At 44.2% G+C, this 16237-nt stretch overlaps 1 protein-coding gene across 3 annotated transcripts in view; it reads right to left on the reverse strand.

Moving 5' to 3' along the window:
* The window catches only part of ABCC3 (ATP binding cassette subfamily C member 3), a 78006-nt gene that overhangs the window by 50684 nt on the left and 11085 nt on the right, over positions 1 to 16237 (reverse strand). For all 3 annotated transcript variants that reach the window (XM_081850656.1, XM_081850657.1, XM_081850655.1), the window contains one exon: positions 1837 to 2013. In XM_081850656.1, the coding sequence (XP_081706782.1) occupies positions 1837 to 1959 (123 nt within the window). In that variant the 5' untranslated portion in view covers positions 1960 to 2013. The remainder of the gene's footprint in view (positions 1 to 1836; positions 2014 to 16237) is intronic.

Here is a 16237-nt window from a genome sequence, read left to right on the forward strand (position 1 = left end):
AAGTTCCATCTGCTTGAAGTACGAAGGAAACTATTTGTGCTGCCATTCACTCTGGATGTGCCCTCCAACACAAGGGAGGGAAACTACACAGTCAGGGTGCCAGTGCTTGGTATTGTTTGTGACAACAAAAGGCCAAACTCTCCCCTCGCAAACATACATCACACTATGAACTTTAAATCTTCTGCTGGCTTTGGAGCTTAGCACATATCCTGGCTTTGGTACCAGAGCATTTGTTTAGAAGTGGCAAATGGCAATGAGGTTAAATCTTTGTAACAACCCATCATTTCATGAATTTCTTTTAATTGTTGCCACTTCTTGGAGGGCTGTATACTTTTATTCTCTTGAGTTGAAGGGCACATCCAAAGCACAGCGTTTTCATGTGTTCACAATGTTCAAATATCACCTGCTAAAAATCAACATGGTCAGATGGTGCTCTTTGTGGATTGCTTAAGGGAAGTCATGAGATGTTAAATTTGCTGCGAGCTGGAAGCACGTTGTTTCAGTACAGCGTTAAAAATCTACAGAGATTTGGCTGTTGACTTCAATAAGTGATGGGCTGCATCCATCTAATAAACTGAATAGATTCCTCCTTCTCTTGAATTTGTAACCCTGTCAAATCACGTGAAACTCAGCAGGAAACAAAAGTAACACCTGGGTCAAGAGATTTTCTTAATTATTAGAAACAACGCCACCAAAACAGAAATCTCCCCCCTCCCCGAGGATAGCTGAGATTAAAATCCAATTAAAAATGCATGCCCGTCACTTAATCATCCAAACGATTGCTTCCAAAAGTGGGAAAAGATCTTTAGCAGCAAAAACGGATAGCTACACAGAGTGATGAAATACAGTAGCAGAGTGTGCGGTGCAGCAGAGCTACCCTCCCAATACCAGCATTGCTGCTGCTTCCCTTGATGGGGTTAGGCAGTGGCAGCAAGGTCAGGTCAGTGAGAGTGCAGTGGGGAGGGAAGCACTGCTGCCAATGCAGTGCTCCCACTGGTATATGTGTGCAGCCCTGACTTTGCTGCCATGCTGCCCCATCCAGGTAAGTACCAGTGATACCAGCTTGGGAGGGTGTTTCCACCTCACTACATGACCTGCTTACAGATGGGAATGTTGAGTGAAAGGAGGAAGGCTGTCTAAAGAGCTAGTAAGTGTGCAGAGTCTGGAGACCAGAACTCAGAAAATAAGGAGTCTAGCTAACTACGCAAGAGGCAGAAGCTCTTCCCCCTTTTTCTCCCAGCCCCACCCAGAATCTTTGGAAGGGTCTGCTCATGCTTTTGGAAGGGCTGCAGCTCAGTGGTAGAGCACATGCTTTGCAGGTTCAATTCCTGGCAGCTGTAGGAAATGCTCCTGCCTGAAACCCTGCGTCAACAGTACCCATCTAGAGGGACGAAGAGTCTGATAGGTATGAGGCAGCTTCTTATGTTCCTTTTGTTTTAAAGAAACCCACAAAAAACCTGCATTCCTCACCTTTGGGTCCCTAGATGTTGTTGGACTACAACTCCCATCATTCCTAGCCAGCATGGCTAGCAGTTAGGGATGATGGGAGCTGTAGTTCAAGAACATCAGGGGACCCAAGTTTGAGGAAGGCTGCATCAGAGCAGTAAGTCTGTCTTTTTCGTAAAGCCAAATTCCATGCTTCAAAAACTTATCTGACAGTACAAGGGCAATTTGCAGATTATCACAATCACGTTATTTCGTGACATTTTGAATGGAGGGCATACGCTTAAGTTTTTTTCTAGCCATTTGCTCTCATTAGGCACAAAACTCTGCCCTTATCTGCAGTCAGTGTGTGTGTGTGTGTGTGTGTGTGTGTGCACACGCGCTACATCTTACCGTTTTAAACCTGCTCAGCACAGACAGTACAATGTAGCCTCGGTTGTTGCATTTTAGATAAAGGAGATAAAAGGGCAAGATGCACCAAAGATAGAAGCACGGGACCCACGCCACAACAGTCATCTGGAAACATGGTGTTAGGTCTGGGCTGTCAGTGTGCAGCGTAAGGTTGGGATCCTGGAAAGGATAGGGAAAGCATTAGTGGACACAACAGGGATATCGACTGCTCCAAGCCTCTATCACAAACCAGCAGAGCCAAGTGACTCTGCCCCCCCCAAGAAGGAAATGCAAAGCCAAATATCCGAGCACTTAACGCCCTCTGAGCCTACTTGTACCATAATGCAACAATTCACCATATCAGCCCACATTCTCTAATGCAACACAATGCACTCTTTCATCTCAGCCCTGACACACCTGATAACCTCCTGCCTTTTCATATCTCTGAGTGGAACTAGTTATACACACACTCTCTCATGTGCAGCTGACTGCCTCTGCCACTTAATAAGTACCATAATATGAAGCCAGCTTGTGGGGTGGGAGGGGGTGCATTAAACATTTTTTTCTCGCCCTAGTGGAAGACTATTCAAGGTCTTCCTTAAGCACCCAGAGCGTATTGTGATATCACAGTGAGATGGAGACCTATGGAGATCCTCAGATAATGCTAACTTATGGCATTTATTTTATTTTCATCATTTATTACATTTAATAATAATAATAATAATAATAATAATAATTTTTATTTATATCCCGCCCTCCCCAGCTGAAGCCGGGCTCAGGGCGGCTAACAACACTAAATCAGTGCAACATTATAAAAACATTATAAAAATTTATTAAAATCAAAATTGATGGCAACCATAAACTAAAGTTTTGTAAAGATTGCCAAAGGAGGGAGTCAGGCTGCGCCCTGACCAAAGGCCTGGTGGAACAGCTCTGTCTTGCAGGCCCTGTGGAAAGATGTCAAGTCCTGCAGGGCCCTTATCTCTTGTGACAGAGCGTTCCACCAGGTTGGAGCCGCAGCCGAAAAAGCCCTGGCTCTAGTTGAGGCCAGCCTAACCTCTCTGTGGCCTGGGACTTTCAATATGTTTTTATTTGAAGACCGTAAGTTCCTCTGTGGGGCATACCAGGAGAGGCGGTCCCGTAGGTACGAGGGCCCTAGGCCGTATAGGGCTTTGAAGGTTAAAACCAGCACCTTAAACCTGATCCTGTACTCCACCGGGAGCCAGTGCAGCTGTTATAGCACTGGATGAATGTGATCTCTAAGCGAAGACCCCGTAAGGAGTCTCGCTGCGGCATTCTGCACCCGCTGGAGTTTCTGGGTCAGTCTCAAGGGCAGCCCCACGTAGAGCAAGTTACAATAATCCAGTCTGGAGGTGACCGTCGCATGGATCACAGTGGCTAGGTCAGGGCGAGAGAGGTAAGGAGCCAACTGCTTAGCTTGGTGGAGATGAAAAAATGCCGCCTTTGTTATAGCTGCAATCTGCGTCTCCATGGAGAGGGAGGTATCGAAGATTACACCCAAACTCTTAACAGACGGTGCTGGCACTAATTGCACCCCCGCAAGAGATGGGAGTTTCCCCCTCAATCCCATATCATCCCGTCCCAGCCAGAGGACCTCTGTCTTCGAAGGATTTAACTTCAACCGGCTCCCATCCAGCCACAGCTTCCAAGTATCTGATCAGTGTGTCTGGGGCCGAGTCAGGGTGGCTGTCCATCAACAGATAGAGTTGGGTGTCATCAGCATACTGATGGCAGCCCAGTCCAAAACTCCGGACAAGCTGGGCGAGGGGGTGCATAAAGATGTTAAAAAGCATCGGGGAGAGTATCGCACCCTGGGGCACTCCACACACCAAGGAGTGGCGGGATGACAATTCCCCCCCAAGCGCCACCCTCTGTCCCCGACCTTCCCTTCGAGGAGATGCACGTGGTTCTTCCACTCTCCATTTTATCCTCATAACAACCCTATGAGGTAGGTTAGGTGGAGACAGTGAATGACCCAAGGCTGCCCCATGAGCTCCAGTGCTGAGTGCAGATTTGGACCACAGTCCCATCTGGCCTGGTCTGACACCCTAGCCACTCCACTGACCTTTCATGGTACTAACTCCCTATCATGAGGTCAACTTCCTCTGACTCCATCACACAGAACAGGAACGAGGAACCTGTGGCCCTCCAGATGCTGGGACTTCAAATTCCACAATCCCTGACCATTAGTCATGCTAGCTAGGGCTGTTGGGGGTTTGGACTTCAAGAACATCGGGAAGGCCACAGATCCCTGCAGCCTTGATGTAGATGATGTATTAAAAAAAAAAAAATACAATGGGGTAGAACTTTCTGCTAAATTGATGCTAGTTAAATCCAATCCTATTAGAAGCCACTGGCTACAATATGCTCATGGGTGGATTTTCTTGCACCCTGGGCAATGTTGCCCAACCCCTTAAATTAGAAATGAGAATATATATGCTTGTTACACCTAAACACTGTGGTTGGACAATTAAATAATTAAAAAGCTCTTATGAGCTCCCAAATACTGACACTCCCGGCAACTCTATTCTGACCTTTCAGGCAACCTCTGCTCTGACCAATCTGTTTTGCTACATATTCCTCCTCCCCAACATCCTGTTTGATTCAAGGGAAGCAATAGTCCCGCTCTATTCTGCCTTGGTCAGACCACACCTGGAATAAAGTGTCCAGTTCTGGGTGCCACGATTCAAGAAGGATGTTGACAAGCTGTAACATGTGCAGAGGAGGGCAACCAAGGTGATCAAAGGTCTGGAAACCAAGCCTTATGAGGAACAGATGTTTAGCCAGGAAAAGAGGAGACTGAGGAGATATGATAGCCATCTTAAATATCTAAAGGGCTGTCCCATGGAGGATGGAGCAAACTTGTTTCCTTCTGCTCAGGGTGGTACCAATGGCTTCAAGTTACAAGAAAGGAGATTCTGACTAAACATCAGGAAGAACTTTCTGACAGAGTTTGACAGTGGAACAGACTCCCACAAGAGGTGGTGCATTTCAGGGGGTTGGACTAGATGACCCTTAGGGTCTCTTCCAACTCTACAATTCTATTATTCTATCATTTCTCCCATCCCGCAGAACTCTGACTGCACCTCCAGCATCAACTCCAGGACTTCCTGGGTACTGGATGAATACCTTCCCAACCCTTTGGGAATCTCTTCAAGCCCCTCCCACCCTGCTTCCTGATTTAACCAGCGCCTGCAAGATATCTCCATGGGACTCATGACAGTGAATATAGTGGATGAGTGGCATTTATAGGACTCCTATCTCTGTTCTGCCCCAGCCAATGTGGCCAAAGGAAAAACATGATGGGAGTTGCAATGCACAACATTTGGAGGCGCACCACATTGGCTACCATTGGTGTAAGGACTCTCATCTCTTGACCATGAGGGAGAGAACTATGAGAAGTCAGCTCTGCAAATGAGGGTGAATTTAAAACCTACTAGCTTAACTCTCTCGTAACCATAAATAAATCCTCCTTTACTTCGCTCTCCTCCAGTGAAGGTGAAAGGAACAGGAACAGAACAGGCTTTAGATACACCCCTTGTTCACAGTGCCATTTGCACTTCCAAATGGAACTAATTGCACAGGGTGTAGGCTCCTTCCATTGTCTCCATTTCTATCATCAGGGGGATTCGCAATTGCACTACAGGAGGTGGCATACCAGGAATGCCACAGGTTCACTACAAGTCAGCCTTTGGAAGTCTCAATGAAGGTGCATGAGGAGGAGGAGGAAGAGAGGGAGATCATTCCCTTTCCTCAAGCCTGTATACTTAACATTCCTGGAATAATTAAGAAGATCAAAAATGACTAACCATCCTGATTTCAGCTGGATATGTGCAAGAAGAAAAACAGGGTTGTCAACTGTTAGTGAACTTGTGTGTTACAAGGATTTTTTTTTTTTAAGTGACTGTTAAAAGCTATCAGTGATACTCTGCTACATTACTAAGCCAAAAGAGGACAAATAAAGTTTAAATTAGATGAAAACCATATCACCAACTTCATTAAACAAAAAGAGAGCCGACTCAGAAACAAGACAAGAAATACACACAATTTGTTCTTTATCTTAATGGTTGGGATATTTACGCAGCGTTTATGTTATTTGCACAATAATCAAGGTTATTAATACCCCATTATATTGTCATTATGGGTTGGATGCAACTAACTAGTCTCACTAGCAGAAGCCAGCACAATGACTTTTACTAGCACAATGCGCCTTCTCCCCCATCTTCCCCCTGCACCACCCAATTGGGTTGGGAGAACCCTAAGTAAACTTCCTTTGCAGAATGCATTTAATTGGCAGAAAGATGCACACACGGGACTTCTGCAAGATGGGCTTAGTGACCTGTTTGGAAGCATTTTAATAATAGTCTTCCTGCATGCCCCTGATTTAAGCTAATAAGGGCAGGAAGAGGAGAAATGCAAAATATACCAGTAGACTAAGGGCTGCTTCATATACTATGCTGGAAAACACATATGTTTCATATATTGTAAATACAACTAGGAACCAGGGTCAACTGGGAGATCCCTGCAACACATTACATATCACACATATTTTAGTCATGTGCTTTAGAACACCAAACATTTTAAGGTGTGTGCAATGTGGAAACATGGCAAAAATGCAATGCAAGATTTTTCTCTTAACAGTGGGGCAGAAGTCAAGGCTTGCAGTGACATTTCACAGTAAACAAGCTGCTAACCACACTTAGTGCGCACCTGTGAGTCAATTATACACATTAGTCTCTTGGCATTCCTAAAAATCAATGCTAAACCTCAGCTAGGTAATAATTTTGGGAAGCTTTGGAGCAAGACCCTGAAAAGGCAGTTTGCCCTTCATTCTTATTTTGCCCACACATGCTCCACTGATTTCTAAGTGCCAACCGCCTGATTCATTTCCTTCAGAAACTTGTGCACGCAAATAAAACCAGGTCACAGATAAGAACATTATACCTTAATGCCTGAAATGGTATTGTCACAGCCTTACTTACTGAAGGCAGAGGTGGGTGGTAAAGAACAGTTGGGTTGCTGTAAGAACAAGCTCAGCTTTTTCTAAAATACTGTGTGTGTGTGTGTGTGTGTGTGTGTGCCCGCGCGCATGCAGGCGTAGGACGTACACAGGTACATGTCCAGTTTGTACATATATGCTTCGGACCATAAAAAAGAAGTTAACGCCACAGTGTTTCCTATTATTTTGAAAAACCCTGCACACCCAACCACAGAACTGGAAGGCCATGAAGACCGTGTGGCAAAGGCTTCCAGTGCATAGCAGCATGCACTCAATCCCCAAGCACAAGGAAGTGCTTGTGGGGAAACTGAAATACCCACTTCATACTCTTCAGCTTCCCTCACTTGGAAAGAAAGCTATGAATGACAACGGAGACTAGTCACTAATGTCCTAAAACAAAAGCAAAACCCTGCTGTTAACAAAACTGATGACACTTAGCAATTGTGTATGTTTGTTCTGACTGAACTGTGTTTGTCAACAATAATAAATTGTTGATAATAATCACCACCAACTAAGTTGGACAAAAGCACTCTTGGCCACACCCATCACCTGGGATTCCAGGTTCAAGGTCAGATCCAAAAGCGCCCTCCCAAACTGAACCTGAGTTTTGAAGGGGTTTGCTATCCCATCTCAAACAGGTTGGAGTTCTATCCCCAAATCAGTAGTTATTGTTTGGATGAAGTGCCAGTTCGCTTGCTGTCATCCAGCACATTACTGTCCCTAAGCAATGGTCCAGCATCTCAACAACCTCCTTGGAATTTGAGAGAATGAAGAAATAGAGATTGGTGTCAGCCACATACTGGTGACTCCACACACTATTTCTCCTGATGATGTCTCTCAATAGTTTCATGTAGATATTCAGCAGCATGGGGGAGAAGCCAGAACCAGGAAGAGTGCCATAGGTCAATAGCCCTAGGTCAAACTGGTATTTTCCAGCATCACCTTCCAGGAAGGTTTGGGAGCAGAACAAGACCCTGCCCCTTTAGAACCACCCCATCCAGATGTTCCAAGAAATGGTACTGAAAGCCATTGAGAGGTCCAGCATAACCAACAGGAATGGACTTGACATTCTAGTCCCTGCCATAGATCATCCACCGGGGGGACCAAGGCTGTCTCAGTCCCACAACCAAACATGAAGCTGGGCTAAAAGAGATAAAATGCCTCATCTAGGAAAACCTGGAGCTGAGAGGCCACCACATACTTGAGCATCTTACTCCTGAATGAAATAATAGAAAATGCAACAAATGGTGCTTTTGAATGTGGCTGCACATCTTCATTCACAAAAAAAGGATGCATCTAGTCAATTCAAAAAGACGTTGACTGAGAAACACAACGCAGCTGAGATGTGTATGTAGATACACATTCACCTCCACTGGCAGTACATGATAGATTTCTCTTGCTGGATTTGGGCAGTTTATTGAGGGATGGAGGCAGAAATTTAAAAAACTTAATGTATGGAAAGTCAGTCCATTTACTTCTCTCCATTGCTAGTGCTCTAGAGATCTTGTCATGTCTAAAATGTCCCATTGCCTAAAGTACTTAATGGGCAAAACAAACCTATCCCATTGTTTCCTATTTAACTCACTGGATTGAATGATCTAACTGGTATAGAAATGTAGGAAACCTGGGGCCATGGAGTAACCTCTTTTCAATTTTGGGCTAAGAAACTTTGGGCTAAGCCAGCACAAAATAGGCACCTTCTGTTTCTATAATTCCCCTGTCATCTCCATCATACAGGCCTGCTCATTAGCAATAAGAGAGGCTGTTGTGCTCCAAGAAAACCATTGGCAAGAAGAATCAATACTGCTTGGATGATCAGCCCACCTGGCAGGTGATAAGACTGATCAAGCCAGACAGATGGATTTTCTTTGCTTTGCCAACATCACAACCAGTGGGTGGTGAATTATGTGCCAATACAGTATCCAAAAACCACAGACCATTTAGTGTAACTCAAGTGGCTTGAGCAGCCTTTGAAACATTCGTTCCAAGTGCTGACAACGTTAATCAAATTGTACACCCAATCTTACGAAGAGCATTTGAAGGGAGTAAAAAATAAATATGATAGAGGTTCAAACAACACAATTTGGTGGAATATTGCAATGAGGATCTACTCTGCACAAACACGGCAAATATGTTCAAGTGTAAATCTGATTCATCTAACAGAGTTTGACTAATTTATGTAGGGCTGTAATTGGCATGCCATGAAGTTTGTTGATTGAAACCCTGACTTGGATTTTAACATCTGGCCATGGCACATGGATAGGCACTCCAACCTACAGGATAGTATTATTATTATTATTTACTTAATTGCATGTAACTCTGTTGCTGTCACACATATTTCTAGTGTTATAGAACAAGGTTTCTCACTCACAACAGAAGAATTAAAAAGCACTAAAACATTATGGCTTAAAAATAAGATTTACTCTGCAATAAGGGACATAAAGCAACCCAGCTAGAAAATATTTTATTCCCTACTGTGTTTTGATGTAATAGTCAATAAGCTGATTGTTCTGGATGCTGACTCAGCATCCTCAATGCTGATTAAAAGGCTACAGTTAGCAGCACTTGATAAAGGGGGGGGGGAGGAATCCTCTGCCTGGACCACGGTGGGAAATCTCAAGCCCAGGAACCAAATTCCAGCCCTCTCTGTTTTGCCTCTGGGACTCTCGAGACCACACTCCTCCTCCGCTACACCTTTTCTCCCTCGGGGCCACCCACGGACCTTGCTCCACACCCTTCTTGTGTGCTTTTACCTTGCTGGAACAAGTTCTTGAAGTCTGATAATCCCTCCCACTTGCCTGAATGGAGGAACAAAAGAGGTGCATGTGTAGAATGCACAGTGTAAACATCGAAAGAAACTGTGGGAGAGAGGCCTTCTGCAAAGTACTGTGTCGCAAAGCATTTTCAGCAGTAATTTTTGGCAGGCAAAACACTTCATGTAAGCATTGTTAAGTTCAAGCATTTTAGTGTCTTTCTCTTTCTTTCTTTCTTTCTTTCTTTCTTTCTTTCTTTCTTTCTTTCTTTCTTTTTCTTTCTCTGCTTGTGTATCTATATATATTAATGTGACGTGATATAAGAATTGCCCGCACAGTGTGGTTAGTTGTCACATAATCATCTCAGGAATTTGAAGTGAGCCCCAAAGCAAATGAAATAAAATAAAATCTTAAGATAATTAGATTGCTCCAGGCCAAGTTTCTGCCCTGGATCCTTGCAAGATATTTTTTTAAGTAATAAACTCATTTGTGGCCTAAAAGGGTACTGAGGCTATACAGTTCCAAAGAAATAAACTGATCAGTGATTTCCTCCACCCCTTTCTTGCACAGGCCACATGGTCAACTGAGGGAGAGAAGGACATAATTACAGTATATACAGTTAATCTCATTCATTATACAAATGTATTCTGACCTGATGCGAATTTCCCACCAAAATGGTTAGGCAGTGATGTAGATAGGGTGTGGAACTGGTCTTGCAACAAACTAAGGACTGTGTTGGAAGTGGTTTGATATTTCCCAAAATGATTGCGCCAACATGACTAGCAAATCCACAATGGTACAGAAATGCAAAAGCCTATTCAGGATGCAGAGGCAGTTTCAACATACCTCATCCTCATTAAAGTTACTTTATGCAACATGTTCCTACCAAATTAATGATGTGGGGATTCTGAAGCTCTCTTGTTTTCCTTTACTGCTTTTCACTATTGCCCAAGCAGAATTTTGCTGGGTCTGGTATAACCTTGCAACACCTCTTTCTTCTCTTCCCACAGTTCATTGCCCAAACTCCAGGATTGATTGGCTTTAGCTTCTAATAGTTCTCTTGTTTTAAGTTGTTGTTTGTTTGTTTTACATTTCTGGCTACTTGATTTGTATTTATGGTCAGGATGCGGGTAGCGCTGTGGGTTAAACCACAGAACCTAGGACTTGCCGATCAGAAGGTCGGTGGTTCGAATCCCCGCGATGGAGTGAGCTCCCATTGCTCGGTCCCTGCTCCTGCCAACCTAGCAGTTCAAAATCACATCAAAGTGCAAGTAGATAAATAGGTACCTCTCCAGCGGGAAGGTAAACGGTGTTTCCGTGCGCTGCTCTGGTTCGCCAGAAGCTGCTTAGTCATGCTGGCCACATGACCCAGAAGCTGTACGCTGGCTCCCTTGGCCAATAAAGCGAGATGAGCACCGCAACCCCGAGTCAGTCATGACTGGACCTAATGGTCAGGGGTCCCTTTACCTTTTATGCCAGTGCTGCATGGACAAATGGTCTGGAGCATGTCCAGCACAAGGCAGCTAGAATGGCGAGGGCTTTTGAAAACCCAGCCCTATGGGGAATGGTTGAAAGAGCTGGCTATGTTCAGCTTGGAGAAGAGAAGGTTTAAGGGGGGGGGGTACGATGGTCATCTTTGAATGCCTGAAGGGATGTCACATAGAAGATATTCTCTGTTTCTCCAGAGGGCAGGACGAAGGGATTGCAGGGAAGTAAATTTCAGCTAAATGTTCAATTAATGAGTTCTGTCAGTAGAAGCCCTGCACAAATATTTCTGCTTGTACAATGGGGCTTTCCCCCTGTGCTCCCTGTACCCGCATAATTGGCTCGGGATGTGTGTGTTGTGAGAACCCCCAGAACAGCATACAGAGAGAGGAGGGGGATTCTTCCACCTGGCAAGTTGAAAAGCAGGTGTTGATGGAATTATTTCTATAGCTGTGCACTGAATTCTTCCCCTAGGCTGTATATATTTGTTGTTGTTTAGTCGTTTAGTCGTGTCTGACTCTTCGTGACCCCATGGACCAGAGCACGCCAGGCACTTCTGTCTTCCACTGCCTCCCGCAGTTTGGTCAAACTCATGCTTCGAGAACACTGTCCAATCATCTCGTCCTCTGTTGTTCCCTTCTCCTTGTGCCCTCAATCTTTCCCAGCATCAGGGTCTTTTCCAGGGAGTCTTTTCTTCTCATGAGGTGGCCAAAGTACTGGAGCCTCAGCTTCAGGATCTGTCCTTCCAGTGAGCACTCAGGACTGATTTCCTTCATTATAGGTTTGATCTTCTTGCAGTCTATGGGACTCTCAAGAGACTCCTCCAGCACCATAATTCAAAAGCATAAATTCTTCAGCGATCAGCCTTCTTTATGGTCCAGCTCTCACTTCCATACATCACTATTGGGAAAACCATAGCTTTAACTATACAGACCTTTGTCGGCAAGGTGATATCTCTGCTTTTTAAAATGCTGTCTAGGTTTGTCATTGCTTTTCTCCAAAGAAGCAGGCGTCTTTTAATTTCGTGACTGTTGTCACCATCTGCAGTGATCAGTGCCTTTAAAGCACATACCCCCATCCCTCTAAGAATTCTGTTCACTGTAGTTTGTTAAGGGCTGCTAGGAATTGTAACTCTCTGAGGTCCCTAAAGGTCCCAAAATTATTTGAGGGGAAAATGTGCTTCAAATGGTACAGTCTGTATTGTACGCAGCCCAAGAGATAAGCAACTCATTGTTCAGAATACTGCTTCTTCACATCTAACCCTGCTTCTAACTCCACCCTATAGGCATATTTGCATCAGCATCTCCAAGCATCACCTTGCAGAACAGGAGCAGCACCTTTCTTGAAAGAGAAAGGCAACTATAGGTCAAGCCTAGAAAAACGGTCCACTCTGGGGGTGGCAGTTGAATTAGCTCGTGGATTTACCAAACAAGAAGAGGCACTTGCTGTTTTGATCAGAAGGCTGCTTGTAAATTAACTTTCACAGAAGCCAGTCATTTCATCTAGAACTTTCTTACCTCACAGGATTCCTGAATCCTTTCTCTTGGGATGATCAACAATGTATTTAAAAACTGGAATGCACCTAATAAATGTTCGTTACATAATTTCCAGGTTGTTCTGTATGCAGTTCTTGACAACAGTGTTTATGGGGAAAGCTCTTCCTATTTACTAACACCTTTGCTTTTTTAGGTACTTCTCTAGGATGAAAATCTCTAAATTAATCAGGAAATTTAGTTTAAATCTAATATTGCTGTGAAAGAGATGTCCACCGCTTTCCACTCACATCAATAGGGGTTCAGCTCTGATGTTTGTTTTGCTTGCATTTTATTGTGATGTCATTACAAGCATACACTCTCTGTACTACTTCTTTAGCTCTTGAGGACTGAACACAAAGAGTGCTCACTAATGGTTCATCATCATTCTGGGGGGAAAGTGACAAGTGGGGTGCTACAGGGTTCTGTCCTGTGCCTGTTGTTTGTTCAACATCTTTATAAATGACTTGGACGAAGGTCTTGAGTTGATGCTCAGCCAATCTGCAGACGCCACCAAACTGGGAAGGGCAGCTAATGCTGCAAAAGACACAATTACGATTCAATTTTACCTTAACGGATGGGAGAATGAGTCAAAACCAACAAAATGAATTCCAATAGGGACAAATGCAAGGTTCTGCACCTAGGCAGGAAGAAATATAAGATGGGGTACACCTGGCTTGCCAGTAGTACATGTGAAAAGGATCTTGGGGTCTTAGTAGACCACAAGCTTAACATGAGTGAAGAGTGTAATGCAGCAGCAAAAAAGATAATGCTATTCTAGGCTACTTCATCAGAGGTATAGTGTCCTGATCAAGGAAAGCAATAGTTCCACTCTATTCTGCCTTGGTCAGACCACACCTGGAATACTGTGTCCAGTTCTGGGCACCACAATTTAAGAAGGATGTTTACAAGCTGGAACATGTGCACAGGACTGCAACCAAGATGGTCAATGGTCTGGAAACAAAGCCTTACGGGGAACTGTAGAGAGAGTTGAGTATGTTTAGCTTGGGAAAGAGGAGACTGAGAGGAGATATGATAGCCATCTTCCACTGTCTAAAGGGCTGTCAAATGGAAGGTGGAGCAAGCTTCTTTTCTCCTGCTCCGGGGGCTAGGACCTGAACAAGTGGGTTCAAGTTACAAGAAAGGAAACTCCGGCTAAACGTCAGAAATACCTTTCTGACAGTAAGAGCTGTTCAACAGTGGAACAGATTCCCATGAGAGGTGGTGGACTCTCCTTCACGGGAGATTTTTATAAGCAGAGGGTGGGTGGCCATCTGTCATGGGTGCTTCAGTTGAGATTCCTGCATATCAGAGGTTGGACTAGAATATCCTTGGGGTCCCTTCCAGCTCTATGTTTCTAAGACAGGTTTTTATTAAGCAGATACAAAGAGGGGAGAGCTGCCCTTCTATTTCTAGACAGAACAGACTTTGCAGAATCTACTCTTTGTGTTACCGGCTCCATTGCTTTCCAGTCTGACATACTAAAACTGAGAAAGCGTTTAAAGCTTGCACAAAACTGTTGAGCCCAATATGAGGCTAGCTCCCACTAGCCTGCAGAATACTATTGGCATAAGAAACTTTTATGTGCATTAAACAAGTAATAATGTGGCTGTCAGTGTCAACATGAAGTACAACACCGCAGATCAAGACACTCCCTAAACAGGGGCAAAGGTAAAAGGGATTGTTCTCATGTTCCTTTTGAAAAGCATCATCTTCTTTTTAAAACACTCCCTTTAGCCAGCAGCTTACTATCTAGCTTTGGAACCAGAGTGCTGGTGTGGTTCTTCTGAGTGTTGAACTAAGACAGAAAAGAACTACCGTATTTTTTGCTCTACAAGACTCACTTTTTCCCTCCTAAAAAGTAAGGGGAAATGTGTGTGTGTCTTATGGAACGAATGCAGGCTGTGCAGCTATCCCAGAAGCCAGAACAGCAAGAGGGATTGCTGCTTTTGCTGCGCAGTGATCCCTCTTGCTGTTCTGGCTTCTGAGATTCAGAATATATTTTTTCTTGTTTCCTCCTCCAAAAACTAGGTGCGTCTTGTGGTCTGGTGCGTCTTATAGAGCGAAAAATACGGTAGGTTCAAATCTCTACACAGCCGTGAAGCTCACTGGATGACCTAGATCAGTCACTATTGCTAGGCCTAATCTACCTCACTGCTTTGTTGTAAGGGTAAAAGTGCATGGGGGAACCTTGTCCACCACCCTGAGGAAGTGAGAGATAAAAATGATGGTAAGTACAGTGGTACCTCGGTTTAAGAACAGTCTGGTTTAAGAATGAATTGGTTTACAAACTCTGCAAAACCGGAAATAGTATCATGGTTTGAGAACTTTACCTCGGTTTAAGAACGGAATCCGAACGGTAGAAGGGCACCGGCGGCGGGAGGCCTCACTAGGGAAAGCGCCCCTCAGTTTAAGAACAGTTTAGGTTTAAAAACGGACTTCTGGAATGGATTAAGTTCATAAACCAAGGTACCACTGTAAATAAATCTTACGAGTAGTCCGAGCAGAGTGGTTATTCTTTAAGGAGGTGGAGATTTTCCTCCAAACCGATAATGGAAATGAAACTAAAGTGTTTTGTTTTTGTTTTACTATGGATACCCAAAGAAGCCTCTTAATAAGAAACACGAACCACTCAACGGCACAGCACACAGTGTACATCTGAGAAGCACATACGTATCTGTTAAAAGGTGAGGCAGCATACTGCAAATTCACAGAGCACATGTGTAAGACTCCAAGAGTATTCAGTTAAGTGGCTAACAGAATGGACTTATCTTTGTGTTAAACTTCTGCTAGGCAGAAGACAGTAGCTACAAAGTCTCTTTGAACCATCAGACACAAAGAAACGTGGTGACATAATGAATTTACGCACTGTGGTGAAGGTGGCTGGGCAACAGCTGACTTTCAGAAGGGCTGTGTTCCAGCAAGAAGGAAAGGACTGGTTGAATGTGGTATATGGGAGTATGGTCTGCAATCAGTCCTACAATACACAGGATTGGAGCCACCCTTGTACAGTGGTACCTCAGGTTAAGAACTTAATTCATTCTGGAGGTCCATTCTTAACCTGAAACTGTTCTTAACCTGAGGTACCACTTTAGCCTCCTGCTGCCGCCACCGCGCAATTTCTGTTCTCATCCTGCGATAAGTTCTTAACCTGAGGTACTACTTCCGGGTTAGCGGAGTCTGTAACCTGAAGCGTCTGTAACCTGAGGTACCACTGTACTGATATCATGTTACACCTACATCAATGCATTGAAACACTTCCATTGGAGGCAATGGAGAGCCGCAGCTGAACAAAGGGGGGGGGGGGGAGGAAAGAGTTCTAATCAACTCAGTAACCAACTGGAGAGCCAAACTATACAAGATACATGATAATATATCCCAATATTTTATTTTAAAATTAAAGCAGCCACTGATGGTTCCAATTATAACTGGAGCATTATCTCTGGAAAGGGGTAATGCTTTTCCTCAGTGCTGTTTCCCCATTATATCTAACAGTAACCCCCCAGAGTTACTATTAGCCTTCGGAAAACAAGGTGCTCACACCTCTAATAGTGCTCCTGAATATAATCCATTTCTTCTTCTTCTTCCCCTTCCCTGCCATTACGCTGCGGAGT

This window comes from Podarcis erhardii, assembly GCF_964252035.2.
Source record: "Podarcis erhardii genome assembly, chromosome: 2".
In the NCBI taxonomy this organism is placed as follows: domain Eukaryota; kingdom Metazoa; phylum Chordata; class Lepidosauria; order Squamata; family Lacertidae; genus Podarcis; species Podarcis erhardii.